The 17,359-nt window shown below is 43.9% G+C and overlaps 1 protein-coding gene across 1 annotated transcript in view; it reads left to right on the top strand.

Annotated features, from left to right (window-relative positions):
- Positions 1-17,359, top strand: part of LOC106566206 (metabotropic glutamate receptor 7) — a 396,414-nt gene that overhangs the window by 196,965 nt on the left and 182,090 nt on the right. Inside the window, exon 5 of the mRNA XM_045691964.1 lies at positions 14,930-15,067. Coding sequence (XP_045547920.1) covers positions 14,930-15,067 — 138 coding nt within the window. The remainder of the gene's footprint in view (positions 1-14,929; positions 15,068-17,359) is intronic.

The following is a 17,359-nucleotide window of genomic DNA, read 5'->3' as shown; positions in this document are numbered from 1 at the left end:
AGGGCAGTGTGCAGTGTGATTGCGTCGTCTGTGGACCTATTGGGGCGGTAAGCAAATTGGAGAGGGTCTAGGCTGTCAGGTAGGGTGGAGGTGATATGATCCTTGACTAGTCTCTCAAAGCACTTCATGATGATGCTACGGGGTGATAGTCATTTAGCTCAGTTACCTTAGCTTTCTTGGGAACAGGAACAGCTGGTCTGCGCATGCTCTGAGGACGCGGCTAGGGATGCCGTCTGGGCCGTTAGATGTCAGTGGAACTGTATTGTCCTCAAAGCGAGCAAAGAAGAGCAAAGAAGTTGTTTAATTTGTCTGAGAGCAAGACATCGGTGTCCGCAACGGGGCTAGTTAACTTTTTGTAATCCGTAATTGACTGTAGACCCTGCCGCATACGTCTCGTGTCTGAGCCGTTAAATTGCGACTCTACTTTGTCTCTATACTGATACTCTATACTGCTTGTTTGATTGCCTTGCGGTGGGAATAGCTACACAGTTTGCATTCAGTCATGTCTTGCCATGATTAAAAGCAGTGGTTCGTGCGAAATCTGCCATCAATCCACGGTTTCTGGTTGGGGAAGGTTTTAATCATCACCGATGCACTTGCTAGAGAGAGAGAGAGAGAGAGAGAGAGAGAGAGAGAGAGAGAGAGAGAGAATCAGAATCTTTGGTCCACTTTAAATACATGCAAAGAGATTGATGTCTCTTTTGAACACTTACCTCAGCACAGAGACTGCTGTGCCATTGTTGTGCATTTCAACTTAGTACACTTCTATGGGAAGTATTTGAGGGTTTTTTTATCCCAAGGATCCACTAATCCTCAGTGTTATTTATGTCGTTGGGTTTGGAGGATTGTGTATGTTGTGGATTTAGGTGGTTGACGTGCAGTACTCTCTGGATGCTAGTGTACAAGTTAGCTAGCTTTTGCTGTGTGACTAGCTTGCAGAACACTGGATGATATTTTGCGTACCCTCAGTGGATGCTAGCTCATACTCATGTGTTGGCTGGCTTGCAGTACTCTCTAGATTCTGACATGGCGTACCAGTTAGCTAGCCCATCTGTGTGCGGCAGGCCTGACTTAGGGTACCCTGACTGGATGCATTGTGTACCAGTTAGCTAGCTCTTTCTGTGTTGGGCTGCCTGGCAGTTCTCTCTACATGTACTGTACCAGTTAGCTAGCCCATTCTGTTTGTGGCAGGCCTGACTTAGGGTACCCTGACTGGATGCATTGTGTACCAGTTAGCTAGCTCATACTGTGTGACTGGCTTGCCTTGCAGTAAACGGGGTGCTTGTGTACCAGTTTGCTAGTTTGTGTTGTGTGTGGCTGCCTTGCAGTAGCCTATCTTGTGAGGGTTGTTTACCAGTTAGCTAGCTCGTTCTGTGGCTGGCTTGCCTTGCATCACTCTTTGGATGCTTACATGTGTTTACCAGTTAGCTAGCTCGTTCTGTGGCTGGCTTGCCTTGCGTCACTCTCTGGATGCTTACATGTGTTTACCAGTTAGCTAGCTCGTTCTGTGGCTGGCTTGCCTTGCGTCACTCTCTGGATGCTTACATGTGTTTACCAGTTAGCTAGCTCGTTCTGTGGCTGGCTTGCCTTGCGTCACTCTCTGGAAGCTTACATGTGTTTACCAGTTAGCTAGCTCGTTCTGAATTCCCACTGGCAGCCTGTCACACTAGATAGCTCTGATGGAGGTGGTAGAGTGTTCCAAAGTGACAAACGATTAGAGAACGAGGAAGAGATGCTTTGAGTTCTGACACTGATCACGATCGCTATCTCAGCTCCCCCGTCCCACTCCCTTTGCTCATTCCCCTCTTTACTTTTCTATATTTCTTTGCACAGTGTTTCCCCGAGGGAGGGGACGATGACAACACTAGCTTCTTCCGTAGTCTTTGCTGACTATGTGACCTTATACAGTACCAGTCAAAAGTTAGGACACACCTATTCATTCAAGGGTTTTTCTTTATTTTGACTATTTTCTACATTGTAGAATAATAGTGAAGACATCAAAACTATGAAATAACACATATGGAATCATGTATTAACCAAAAAATGTATTAAACAAATCAAAATATATTTTATGTTTGAGATTCTTCAAAGTAGCCGCCCTTTGACATGATGACAGCTTTCCACACTCTTGGCATTCTCTCAACCAGCTTCACCTGGAATGCTTTTCCAACAATCTTGAAGGAGTTCAATCAAACTTTATTTGGTACATGCGACGAATACAACAAGTGTAGACCTTACCATGAAATGCTTACTTACAAGCCCTTAACCAACAGTGCAGTTCAAGAAGAAGAAAATATTTACCAAGTAGACTAAAATAAAAAGTAACAATAAAAGTAACACGATAAGAATAACAATAACGAGGCTATATACAGGAGGCACCAGTACCGAGTCAGTGTGGAGGCTATTTACAGGGGGTACCGGTACCAAGTCAGTGTGGAGGCTATATACAGGGGGCACCGGCACCGAGTCAGTGTACGGGGGTACAGGCTAGTTGAGGTAATCTGTACATGTAGGTGGGGGCGAAGTGACTATGCATAGGTAACAAACAGTGAGTGTACAAAAGGGAGAGGGGGGGTCAATGTAAAATTTACGTTGCCAATTTTATGAATTGTTCAGCAGTCTTATGGCTTTGATAAGCCTTTTGGTCCTAGACTTGGCACTCTGGTACCGCTTGCCGTGCGGTAGCAGAGAAAACGGTCTATAACTTGGGTGACTGGAGTCTCTGACAATTTTATGGGCATTCCTCTGACACCGCCTATTATATAGGTACTGGATGGCAGGAAGCTTGGCCCAGTGATGTACTGGGCCGTTCACACTACCCTCTGTAGCGCCTTACGGTCAGATGCCGAGCAGTTGCCATACCAGGCGGTGATGCAACCTGTCAGGAGTTCCCACATTGTTGGCTGCTTTTCCTTCACTCTGCGGTCCAACTCATCCCAAACCATCTTAATTGGGTTGAGGTCGGGTGATTGTGGAGACCAGGCCATCTGATGCAGAACTCCATTACTCTCTTTGGTCAAATAGCCCTTGCACTCTTCACCAAAGCTTCACGGTGGGAACCACACATGCAGAGATCACCTACTCTGCGTCTCAGAAAGACACGGAGGTTGGAACCAAAGATACAATTTTTTGACTAACCAGACCAAAGGACAGATTTCCACCGGTCTAATGTCAGATGCTCGTGTTTCTTGGCCCAAGCAAGTCTCTTATTTTTATTGGTGTCCTTTAGTAGTGGTTTATTTGCAGCAATTCAACCATGAATTGCTGATTCATGCAGTTCTCTCTGCAGTTCTCTCTGAACAGTTGATGTTGAGATGTGTCTGTTACTTGAACTCTGTGAAGCATTTATTTGGGCTGTAATCTGAGGTGCAGTTAACTCTAATGAACTTATTTTCTGCAGTAGAGGTAACTCTGGGTCTTCCTTTCCTGTGGCGGTCCTCATGAGAGCCAGTTTCATCATAGTGGTTGATGGTTTTTATGACTGCACTTGAAGAAACTTTCAAAGTTCTTGAAATGTTCCATATTGACTGACATTCATGTCTTAAAATAATGATGGACTGTAGTTTCTGTTTGCTTATTTGAGTTGTTCTTTCCATAATATGGACTTGGTCTTTAATCAAATCAAAATCAAATCAAATGTATTTATATAGCCCTTCGTACATCAGCTGATATCTCAAAGTGCTGTACAGAAACCCAGCCTAAAACCCCAAAGAGCAAGCAAAGCATGTGAAAGAAGCACGGTGGCTAGGAAAAACTCCCTAGGAAAAACTCCCTAGAAAGGCCAAAAACCTAGGAAGAAACCTAGAGAGGAACCAGGCTATGAGGGGTGGCCAGTCCTCTTCTGGCTGTGCAGGGTGGATATTATAACAGAACATGGTCAAGATGTTAAAATGTTCATAAATGACCAGCATGGTCAAATAATAATAATCATAGTAGTTGTCGAGGGTGCAACAAGCACGTCCGGTGAACAGGTCAGGGTTCCATAGCCGCAGGCAGAACAGTTGAAACTGGAGCAGCAGCACGGCCAGGTGGACTGGGGACAGCAAGGAGTCATCATACCAGGTAGTCCTGAGGCATGGTCCTAGGGCTCAGGTCCTCCGAGAGAAAGACAGAAAGAGAGAAAGAGAGAATTAGAGAGAGCATATTTAAATTCACACAGGACACCAGATAAGACAAGAGAAATACTCCAGATGTAACAGACTGACCCTAGCCACCCGACACATAAACTACTGCAGCATAAATACTGGAGGCTGAGACAGGAGGGATCAGAAGACACTGTGGCCCCATCCGATGATACCCCCGGACAGGGCCAAACAGGCAGGATATAACCCCACCCACTTTGCCAAAGCACAGCCCCCACACCACTAGAGGGATGTCTCCAACCACCAACTTACCGTCCTATGACAAGGCCGAGTATAGCCCACAACGATCACCGCCATGGCACAACCCAAGGGGGGGCGCCAACCCAGACAGGAAGACCACGTCAGTGACTCAACCCACTCAAAAACGCACCCCTCCCATGGACGGCATGGAAGAACACCAGTAAGCCAGTGACTCAGCCCCTGTAAAAGGGTTAGAGGCAGAGAATCCCAGTGGAAAGAGGGGAACCGGCAAGGCAGAGACAGCAAGGGCGGTTCGTTGCTCCAGCCTTTCCGTTCACCTTCACACTCCTGGGCCAGACTATACTTAATCATAGGACCTACTGAAGAGATAAGTCTTCAGTAAAGACTTAAAGGTTGAGACTGAGTCTGTGTCTCTCACATTGGTAGGCAGACCATTCCATAAAAATGGAGCTCTATAGGAGAAAGCCCTACCTCCAGCCGTTTGCTTAGAAATTCTAGGGACAATTAGGAGGCCTGCGTCTTGTGACCGTAGCGTACGTGTAGGTATGTACGGCAGGACCAAATCGGAAAGATAGGTAGGAGCAAGCCCATGTAATGCTTATAGGGCTATATTCCTTATACCAACCCTACCTTGTCACAACACAACTGATTGGCTCAAACGCATTAAGAAGAAATGAAATTCCACAAATTAAGACATAACAAGGCACACCTGTTGATTGTAATGCATTCCAGGTGACTACCTCATGAAGCTGGTTGAGAGAATGCCAAGAGAGTGCAAGGCTGTCATCAAGGCAAAGGGTGGCTACTTTGAAGAATCTCAAATATCCTCCGCACACTCCACTGGCTTCCAGTTGAAGCTCGCATCTGCTACAAGACCATGGTGCTTGCCTACGGAGCTGTGAGGGGAACAGCACCTCCGTACCTTCAGGCTCTGATCAGTCCCTACACCCAAAGAAGGGCACTGCGTTCATCCACCTCTGGCCTGCTCGCCTCCCTACCTCTGCGGAAGCACAGTTCCCGCTCAGCCCAGTCAAAACTGTTCGCTGCTCTGGCACCCCAATGGTGGATCAAGCTCCCTCACGACGCCAGGACAGCGGAGTCAATCACCACCTTCCGGAGACACCTGAAACCCCACCTCTTTAAGGAATACCTGGGATAGGATAAAGTAATCCTTCTTACCCCCCCCCCCACCCAAAAAAATAAGATATAGATGTACTATTGTAAAGTGGTTGTTCCACTGGATATCATAAGGTGAATGCATCAATTTGTAAGTCGCTCTGGATAAGAGCGTCTGCTAAATGATGTAAATGTAAAATGTAAATGTAAATATGAAGTATATTTTGATTTGTTTAACATTTTTTTGGTTACTACATTATTCCATATGTGGTATTGCATAGTTTTGAGGTCTTCAATATTATTCAAAAATGTAGAAAATAGTAAAAATAAAAAAATGTACTTCAATGAGTAGGTGTGTCCAAACTTTTGACTGGTACCTTACGTGACCCTTCTGTGTAAGTATTCATTTTAGCCCAACTAGTTTGTTTTTTATTAAATGTTTTAATTTAACTCTTTTAACTAGGCCACCCCAAAACAAATTTTTCTGGTGAAGTTGCATGGAAAAACACTTGAACCTTTCATCCTACTGACTTCCAGTTTCTCAGAAGAACCATTGGTTCACAACGTTTTCAATCATTCTAAAATTAGGACTTCACTTCAATCTTAATTTAACAAGACAGTCATTGTCTCCCTTCAACTTCGTCTCATGGCATTGCATCCTTCATATTTAGTCACTATTCAGCTATTAGAATCCCGGCTTGCTACTGACTTTAACAGTGACCCCCAGCTGTGTGTGTTTTGGCCTCTTGTTGTTTTTTTAGATGAGGTTCTACAGCAGGGTTCTCTGTAATTGTTGTTGTTTTAGATGAGGTTCTAGAGCAGGGTTCTCTGTAATTGTTGTTGTTTTAGATGAGGTTCTACAGCAAGGTTCTCTCTAATTGTTGTTGTTTTAGATGAGGTTCTACAGCAAGGTTCTCTCTAATTGTTGTTGTTTTAGATGAGGTTCTAGAGCAGGGTTCTCTGTAATTGTTGTTGTTTTAGATGAGGTTCTACAGCAGGGTTCTATCTTATTGTTGTTGTTTTAGATGAGGTTCTACAGCAATGTTCTCTCAAATTGCTGTTGTTTTAGATGAGGTTTGTAACGGCTGTCGTGAGAGAGAGTAGACCAAGGTGCAGCGGAGTTAGTGTTCATCATTGAATATTAGCAGAAAGAACACTATACAAAAATAAGAAAACCGACAGCCAAACAGTCCTGTCAGGTGCAAAACACTAACAGAAACAATTACCCACAAAACCCAAAGGAAAAACATGCTCCTTATGTGTGACTCCCAATCAGCAACAACGAACTTCAGCTGTGCCTGATTGGGAGCCACACACGGCCCAAAACAAAGAAATACAAAAACATAGAAAAAGGAACATAGAATGCCCACCCAATGTAACACCCTGGCCTAACCAAAATAAAGAACAAAAACCCCTCTCTATGGCCAGGGCGTTACAAGTTTCTAAAGCAGGGTTCTCTTTAATTGAGGTTCTACTGGAAGTTTCTCTCTAATTGTTGTTGTTTTAGATGAGGTTCTACAGCAAGGTTCTGTCACAGCTGTCTTCAAGAATGGACCAAGGCGCAGCGGGAATGTGGATACTCATAGTTTTTTAATACTCAAGTAAGGCATCCACAGGAAAAAACAATAAACAAGACAGCAACAGTTTTGCAGGCTAACTAACGCAGTGCAAAAACAACTACCCACAACCCCAAAGAAAAACACACACTACTATATAGGACTCCCAATCAAAGGCATCTCAACACACCTGCCTTCAATTGGGAGTCCAATCACCAACACAACACTTAACACACAAAAACCTGCCACGTCCTGACCAAAACTAATACAATTGCTCCCTCTGCTGGTCAGGACGTGACAGTACCCCCCCCCCCTCAAGGTGCAGACCCCGGAATGCACCTTAAAAAAGAAAACACAAAAAAATCCCCAATACCCCAACAAAACCAATAAACAATAACCCCTAAACAATAAGGGAGAGAAGGGAGGGTGGCTGCCGTCCATGACGGCACTGTGCTACACCCTCCCTCCCCAACCCACCTATCCTGGAGGTGGCTCAGGTGCGGGACGTGGACCTCGCTCCACTGATAGCTGCGCCGGGCAGACGGGCAACTCGAGCTGGGCCGGAGGACAGGCGGAGTACTCGGGCAGGGCCGGAGGAAAGGCGGGCCACTCGGGCTGGGCCGGAGGACAGGCGGGCCACTCGGGCTGGGCCGGAGGACAGGCGGGCCACTCGGGCTGGGCCGGAGGACAGGCGGGCCACTCGGGCTGGGCCTGAAGACAGGCGGGCCACTCGGGCTGGGCCAGAGGACAGGCGGGCCACTCGGGCTGGACCAGAGGACAGGCGGGCCACTCGGGCTGGACCGGAGGACAGGCGGGCCACTCGGGCTGGGCCGGAGGACAGGCGGGGCACCCTGGCAGATCCGGGCAGGCGGGCCACTCTGGCAGACCCGGGCAGTCGGGCCGCTCTGGCAGCTCCGGGCAGTCGGGCCACTCTGGCAGCTCCGGGCAGTCGGGCCGCTCTGGCAGCTCCGGGCAGTCGGGCCGCTCTGGCAGCTCCGGGCAGTCGGGCCGCTCTGGCAGCTCCGGGCAGTCGGGCCGCTCTGGCGACTCATGACTGGCGGGCCGCTCTGGCGACTCATGACTGGCGGGCCGCTCTGGCGACTCATGACTGGCGGGCCGCTCTGGCGACTCATGACTGGCGGGCCGCTCTGGCGACTCATGACTGGCGGGCCGCTCTGGCGACTCATGACTGGCGGGCCGCTCTGGCGACTCTTGACTGGCGGGCAGCTCTGGCGACTCATGACTGGCGGGCAGCTCTGGCGACTCATGACTGGCGGGCAGCTCTGGCGACTCTTGACTGGCGGGCAGCTCTGGCGACTCATGACTGGCGGGCAGCTCTGGCGACTCTTGACTGGCGAGGCTGGGCTGACGCACTCTACGCCTGATGCGTGGGGCTGGTACTGGATGTGCCAGCCTGGAGACACGCACCTCCATGCAGGTGCGTATAGCGGGAAACACCGGACCGTAGAGGCGTACTGGCGGTCTTGAGTGCAGGGTTGGCATCACCCCTTCAGGCTCGATGCTTTCTTCGCCCTGGCACATGCGGGGCGCTGGTACTGTGCCTACCGGCCTGAAAATCCCAGGCCTCACCACAGCCCCAACCCCAAAGCACGGGACCTGTCCAGTCTGTTTCAGCCTAAACAGGGTACGGGGAGCTGGCCTGGGGCTCCCTTCTCGCCCCGTCAAACAGCCCTTGTGACCCCCCCAAAAAAAATATTGGGGCTGCCTCTCGAGTTTACTAAACTCTTCCATAGCCCTGGAAACGCTCATCCTTATCTCCGCCCACGTCCATCCTTCTTCCTCGTTCGTCCGCTGCTTGGTCCTTTGGTGGTGGGTAGTTCTGTCACAGCTGTCTTCAAGAATGGACCAAGGCGCAGCGGGAATGTGGATACTCATAGTTTTTTAATACTCAAGTAAGGCATCCACAGGAAAAAACAATAAACAAGACAGCAACAGTTTTGCAGGCTAACTAACGCAGTGCAAAAACAACTACCCACAACCCCAAAGAAAAACACACACTACTATATAGGACTCCCAATCAAAGGCATCTCAACACACCTGCCTTCAATTGGGAGTCCAATCACCAACACAACACTTAACACACAAAAACCAGCCACGTCCTGACCAAAACTAATACAATTGCTCCCTCTGCTGTTCAGGACGTGACAGGTTCTCTCTAATTGTTGTTGTTTTAGATGAGGTTCTACGGGAAGTTTCTCTCTAATTGTACCCAGGGTCCTCAGTTAGAGCTCTATCAACCCCCTCTGCCACACAGAATGCACGTATACGCATGGACGCACACACGTACTGCTTTCACACAGGATTTACACAGTATTTTGCCTTTATTGAATGGGGGCGGCAGGTAGCCTAGTGGTTAGAGCTGTTGGACTAGTAACCGTAAAGGTTGCAAGATCGAATCCCTGAGCTGACAAGGTGCAAATATGTTGTTCTGCCCCTGAACAAGGCAGTTAACCAACTGTTCCTAGGCAGTCATTGAAAATAAGAATGTGTTCTTAACTGACTTGCCTAGTTAAATAAAATATATATATAAAAATGTTTATATGACTCTCTTACAAACAAGCCTGTTTTTATCACATTATTGCCTGCATACATATATGTCCTGTGTGCTTGCTGGTATGCTGGAGACGAGTGGTAGTAGTGGTGTGCATATGTAGGTGGCTGTCTATTTTAATAAATCTATTGAGAATATACACCATCAAAAAATAAATCTATTATTAATTTGTTTAGGCAGGTCCTAAGAAACATTATAACACTAATGAAATGTATTTTCAAAAGAATAGAATATCATATTATGAATTTAATTAGCAGTAATTCTTTTTTTTATGGGTCTGTGCAGCCAAGGATGCGCCATCCAAATGAAATAAATATTTTGCCGTTCTGTTCATTAAACAGACATGAAATCCCTACCCGATCACTGTCAACACACACAGCCTATATTTTATAGTAAGAATATAATGGAATATAACTTGTGTCACGGGAATGTGTGGATCTGCTGTAATATTTAAAAGAAAATTATATTTTGAAAGAGCTCAAAACCCATGCATTTTTGATCCACATTTCATCTCTTTCCTACCCTCACACGATCAGAGAGCAGGCGTAAGGTCTTATCTTCATGATGATAGAAATATAACATAATAACAATCCTATTTTCAAAAGTACCTGAGTCAAAGTGTTCACAACTGAGAGCTTTTGGAATAGTGTATACGCAATCAAGCAGGATAATGCAATAAGATAAGCAAGATGCCTACACTTGATTTCGGCTACGTTATTGCAAGCACTAAATGTTTATGATCAGTGGTAGATGAGGAAACAAATACGGCGCCTTCAGATAGTATTCACACTCCTTGACTTTTTTCACATTTATGTTGTGTTACAGTCTGAATTTATAGTTGGATTAAATTGAGATTGTGTGTCACTGGCCTACACATAATACCCCGATATGTCAAAGTGGAATTATGTTTTTAGACATTTTTACAAATTAATTAAAAATGAAAAGCTGAAATGTCTTGAGTCAATTAGTTTTCAATTCCTTTGTGTGTAATAACAGTATGTAACATGATGTTTTAATGACTACCTTATCTCTGTGCCCCACACATACAACTATCTGTAAGGTCCCTCAGGTGAGCAGTGAATTTCAACCACAAATTCAACCACAAAGACCAAGGGGGGTTTTCCAATGCCCTCGAAAGAAGGACACCTATTGGTCGATTGGTAGTTGTTAATTACATTTTCGATGGTGTATCAATACACCCAGTCACTACAAAGATACAGGCATCCTTCCTAACCATGAGGCCAATGGTGACATAAAAAAAAAAATGACAAGAGTTTAATGGCTGTGATAGGAGAACACTGAGGATGGATCAACAACATTGTAAGTTACTCCGCAATATTAACCTAAATGACAGAGTGAAAAGAAGGAAGCCTGTACAGAATACAAATATTCCAAAACATGCTTCCTGGCACTAAAGTAATACTGCAAAAAAAATTGTGGTAAAACAATTAACACATTACTGAATACTGCTCTCCATATTTTCAAGCACAGTAGTGGTTGGATCATGTAAATCGGTATGCTTGCAATCGTTAAGGATTGAGGAATTTCTCAGGATAAAAAAAAGAAAAGGAAATAGAGCTAAGAAACAGGCAAAATCCTAGAGGAAAACCTGGTTCAGTCTGCGTTCCTTTCACCTTTTCAGCAGGACAATAACCTAAAACATAAGGTCAAATATACACTGGAGTTGCTTACCAAGAAGACAGTGAACGTTCCTGAGTGGCCAAAGTTACAGGTTTGACTTAAATCTAGTTAAAAATCTGTGACAGGACCTGAAAATGGTTGTCTAGCGATGATCAACAACCAATTTGGCAGAGCTAGAAGAATTTTGAAAAGAATAAAATGGGCAAATGTTGCACAATCCAGGTGTGGAAAGCTGTTAGAGACTCACCCAGAAAGACTCACAGCTGTAATCACTGTCAAAATGCTTCTGCAAAGTATTGATTCAGTGGTATGAATACTTGTCAAAATTAGACATTTCTTTAGAAAACAAACGGCACTCTACAGTAAATGGCAGTTCCCTCTGATACGTGTGAGCTATTTTTTTCTCTGTAAACTTCAGATGTGTCTGTGACACACACAGAGACAGACAGACAGACAGACAGACAGACAGACAGACAGACAGACAGACAGACAGACAGACAGACAGACAGACAGACAGACAGACAGACAGACAGACAGACAGACAGACAGACAGACAGACAGACAGACAGACACAGAGAGTGACAGACAGACACACACACATACACACACACACACACACAGCTCTGTAACCTGATTTCCCCTGTGTACTTCAGACGTCCCAGACTGTGCCTCCAATATCGAGCAAAATGAAGTCTTCCCTGTCCCAAATGGAACCCTATTCCCTATACAGTGCACTAGCCTTATGGGTCCTGGTCAAATGTAGTGCACTGAATACTGAATATGGTGCCATTTGGGACCCAAGTTTTATCAGATCCCTACTCACTCACACACTTCATGGTTTAATGATTGTATCAATTGATTAGTAGAATATTAAGATCTGTGGTTATTTGTCTGTTTAGCTGAGAATACAGTTATTTTTATTTTTACGTTTTTTTGAAACATTTTTTACGTGACCCTCTAGAAACGTCACTCAGGAGGGCCTTGAGTTAAGTAATCACAGAATGGGTTTGCTTTGAGACGGAAAGAACGGCATCATTCTAACAACTCTACAGGATGGCAGAAACATAAAAGGGACTATTTTTGCCTCCATATTATTTGGAAAGAAAAAAAGGGCCCAAGTTTCATTTTACATAGTGAATGTTAATGGTAACTTAATTTCATAGTGAACAACATCTCATTCTAACATTTTCGGTCAGATTTAGCAAACAAAGAGAAAACTAATGTTTGCAACTGCCAATTATCATATTGGTTGGGAGATGAAGCTGTATCGTTTCTCAGGACGTAGCACAGTAATGTACCTTCTTAATGTACCGCTGTAATGTACCGCTGTAGTTACTTTGCAGTAGTTTGCAATATAATGATAACTATGACAGTCAGAGAGACATCTCTCATTTGTCAGCCTCACGCAAAACAGACAGACTAAGTGGATCAGATTGGTATCCACTTAAACTGAAATGTGAAAAGGGTCTGCCAATGGTAGGAATGACATGTCTCTCAACACTAGTCAGTCAAATGATTACAGTGATTAATCAGAGTGTGATTTGTGCTTTAGATTTTCATACACAAAGCTTAGATAATTTCAGGGCATACATAATGCAGAAAGTAGAGGAAGAAGGTTGAGTTTTATTTTTCCTGAAGTGCCCTATTGATTAAATTGCCTTTCTTTTTTTTCTCTCTCACTGTCTCTGTCTTACTCTGTCTCTATAATAATGGAACACTGGTCAGTATATACTGTGTATATATATATGTATATATATATATATAGTTGAAGTCAGAAGTTTACATACACCTTAGCCAAATACATTTAAACTCAGTTTTTCACATTTCCTGACATTTAATCCTAGTAAAAATGTCCTGTCAGTTAGGATCACCACTTTATTTTAAGAATGTTAAATGTCAGAACAATAGTAGAGAGAATGATTTATTTCAGCTTTTATTTCTTTCATCACATTCCCAGTGGGTCAGAAGTTTACATACTCTCAATTAGTATTTGGTAGCATTGCCTTTAAATTTTTTAACTTGGGTCAAACGTTCCGGGTAGTCTTCCACAAGCTTCCCACAATACCATTCCTCCTGACAGAGCTGGTGAAACTGAGTCAGGTTTGTAGGTCTCCTTGCTCACACACGCTTTTTCAGTTCTTGCCACACATTTTCTATGAGATTGAGGTCAGGGCTTTGTGATGGCCTCTCCAATACCTTGACTTTGTTATTCTTAAGCCATTTTGCTACAACTTTGGAAGTGTGTTTGGGGTCATTGTCCATTTGGAAGGCTCATTTGCAACAAAGCTTTAACTGACTGATGTCTTGAGATGTTGCTTCAATATATCCACATACTTTTCCATTCTCATGATGCCATCTATTTTGTGAAGTGCACCAGTCCCTCCAGCAGCAAACCACCCCCACAACATGATGCTGCCACCCCCGTGCTTCACGGTTGGGATGGTGTTCTTTGGCTTGCAAGCCTCCTGAGCGGTATGACGGCTGCATGGTCCCATGGTGTTTATACTTGCATACTATTGTTTGTACAGATGAACGTGGTACCTTCAGGCGTTTGGAAATTGCTCCCAAGTATGAACCAGACTTGTGGAGGTGTAATATTTTTTTCTGAAGTCTTTATTTTGATATTCCCATGATGTCAAGCAAAGAGGTACTGAGTTTGAAGGTAGGCCTTGAAATACATCCACTCAAATGATGTCAATTAGCCTATCAGAAGCTTCTAAAGCCATGACATCATTTTCTGGAATTTTCCAAGCTATTTAAAGGTACAGTCAACTTAGTGTATGTAAACCTCTGACCCACTGGAATTGTGATACAGTGAATTATAAGTGAAATAATCTGTCTGTAAACAATTGTTGGAAAAATTACTTGTGTCATGCACAAAGTAGATGTCCTAACCGACTTGCCAAAACTATAGTTTGTTAACAAGAAATTTGTAGTGGTTGAAAAACAAGTTTTAATGACTCTAACCTTAGTGTATGTTAACTTCCCACTTCAACTATATATTTGTTTTATAGTTAAACAGGTGGGGCTCAAAACGGGTAGGCCTCTGCCCCACCATCCCTGAATGACGTGTCTCCGCAGTCTGAAATAGAAAAATAACAAACTATAATTTGAAAAGATGCAAACATTTGTTCTCTGTTCTTGGAAGTTGTCATGTGGGATGCAGACTCAGGAAGGAGATTTCTACTGAAATACTCATCAGCTTGAATTACTAACACTTTCAATGTTAGTCTCTAGGCAATGTAATATGTCCTAAAATAGTGGTTTCACAATATTGGTCTATTTCAGCATGGGAAACAGGAGCAATAGGAACTGGACAAATATAAAGCTTGAAGGTAAAGTGAGCTACATATTGCAAATAATTCAAACAGCGTGTCTAAATAAATACAAAATGTGATACAGGACTTTTTCTACACAAGCAGTTGATTTCTTTTAAACCTTTATTTAACTAGGCAAGTCAGTTAAGATCAAATTCTTATTTTGAATGACTGCCTAGGAACAGTGGGTTAACTCCCTTTGTTCAGGGGCAGAACAACAGATTTGTACCTTGTCAGCTCAGGGATTTGATCTTGCAACCTTTCGGTTACTAGTCCAACAGCTCTAACCACTAGGCTACGCTGCCGATAGTTAAATACTGCAGATGCTCTTGAGGCCTAAGACTCGTTTTAAGACTTGATTATCTGTCTCTTTTTTTTCTCCAGGGTTTGATACCTACTTCACCACGCGAACGCTAGAGAACAACAGGAGAAACGTCTGGTTCGCAGAATACTGGGAGGAGAACTTCAACTGTAAACTGATGAGCTCTTCCAAGAAGGAAGACACCAGCAGGAAATGCACAGGTAGCCATTTGGTAATGCACTCAACAAGGCTGTACTTTAAACCCCATAAATATTGGCACATGATAGATTCTTGAGCCCTTATTAGCAAGGGCATTACTTTATTATTGAACTATTTATGAGGCATGGTAGTAGGCCAATGATAGAATCCATATCACACTGCAGTGGTGTTTGCACTTCACCCCTTGGTACTATTTTATTCTGCACTCTGCAAGGATGTGCAGTAACCCCCCCCCCCCCCAGGGCTGTTGGGGTAACCCTATTACCGCCACATCGGCAGTCACGAGTCATGATGGCAGTCAAATTCCAGTGAACATTTAGTCACAGTAATTAGCCTTCTCCAAGCTCCGAGGATGCTGATGGTCATTAGTAGCTGGTACTCAGCACTCTATTGTCCCTCTAATCACTCGGACATCAATGCAAATGTAATCAAAAATCGAAACAAACACTTCATGAGAGCCTGTGAGCTCATGTTGCTCAACATTTCTATAGGCTATGCAATTTCTATAAGCTATGCAATTGTGTGAGAAAACAGAGTGATGGCCTCTGTTAAAAAGAGGAGGATCCAATCAGCTTGCTAGGCCTACTTTATTTATTTCTCAACGTTTCTAATATTAAATCAATCAATCAAATGTATTTATGAAGAAACCCAGCGTAAAACCCCAAACAGCAAGCAATGCAGATGTAGAAGCATGGTGGCTAGGAAAAACTCCCTCGATAGGCGTGGACCTATAAAGAAACCTAGAGAGGAACCAGGCTCTGAGGGGTGGCCAGTCCTTTTCTGGCTGTGCCAGGTGGAGATTATAAGAGTACATGATCTTTAAGGCCAGATTGTTCTTCAAGGTCTTCAAACATTCATAGCTGACCAGCAGGGTCATATAATAATCAGAGTAGTTGTAGAGGGTGCAACAGGTCAGCACCTCAAGGGGTAAATGTCAGTTGGCTTTTCATAGCCGAGCATTCAGAGATGTCGAGACAGCAGGTGCGGTAGAGAGAATAGAATAGAATAGAATAACACTTTATTGTCTATCCAGGATGGACATTTTTGGCAGGGCCAAAAATGGAAGATCAGCCACGAGTCATCAGGCCAGGTCCTCCGGGAGGGGAGGGGGGGAGAAAGAATTAGACTCATACTTAGAGCATACTTAAATTCACTCACCAGATAAGACAAGGGAATTACACCAGACATAACAGACTGATCCTATCCCCCTGGTGCAAATACTGTTGCAGAATATATACTGGAGGCTGAGATGGGAGGGGTCGGGGGACACTGTGGCCCATTCCGACGATACCCCAGACAGGGCCATCCAGGCAGGGTATAACTCAATCCACTTTGCCTATGCACAGCCCCTACACCACTAGAGGGATATCAACAGACCACCAACTTACTATCCTGAGACAAGGCTGAGTATAGCCCACGAAGAGCTCCTCCACTGCACGAGACTGAGGGGGGTCAAAACCGAACACATTGCTTCTCTTTACAACAGGTGTATAGCCTACCTGTTTGGTATGAAAAATGAACCATGGGAAAAGCATCCTCAATTCTCTATTTAACCTCTACAGGATCGGGGGTTCCTCCACGGGACGGTTGAGCTAACATAGGCTAATGTGATTAGAAGGTTGTAAGTAACAAGAAAATTTCCCAGGACATAGACATATCTGATATTGGCAGCAAGCTTAAATTATTGTTAATCTAACTGCACTGTCCAATTTACAGTAGCTATTACAGTGGTAAGAATAACATGCTATTGTTTGAGGAAAGTGCACAGTTTTGAACTTGAAAAGTCATTAATTAACCATTTAGGCACATTTGGGCAGTCTTGATACAACATTTTGAACATATATGCAATGGTTTATTGGAAAACATTGCACATACACTGCTGTCACCTAGTGGCTAAAATATAAATTGCGCCTGGGCTGAAATAATACGTTATGGCCTTTCTCTTGCATTTCAAAGATGATAGTACACAAAAAAAAGCTTTTTTTTCTCTTTGTATTATCTATTACCAGATCTACTGTGTTATATTCTCCTACATTCATTTCACATATCTACAAAATTCAAAGTGTTTCCTTTCAAATGGTTTCAAGAATATGCATATCCTTGTTTCAGGTCCTGAGCTACAGGCAGTTAGATTTGGGTATGTCATTTTAGGCGAAAATTTTAAATGAAATGTGCGGATCTTTAAAGCTGGGCATCATTAACAAGTGATACGTTTTATTCACAAGTGATAGGCTAATATTGTCACCTATCAGACTATTCTTGGTTTAATAATCTTGTCTTTACATATTCTAAAT

Source organism: Salmo salar, chromosome ssa12 (assembly GCF_905237065.1).
Source record: "Salmo salar chromosome ssa12, Ssal_v3.1, whole genome shotgun sequence".
In the NCBI taxonomy this organism is placed as follows: Eukaryota; Metazoa; Chordata; class Actinopteri; order Salmoniformes; family Salmonidae; genus Salmo; species Salmo salar.
Note: the sequence above shows the minus strand (reverse complement) of the source record. Positions and strands in the feature narration are given on the sequence as shown.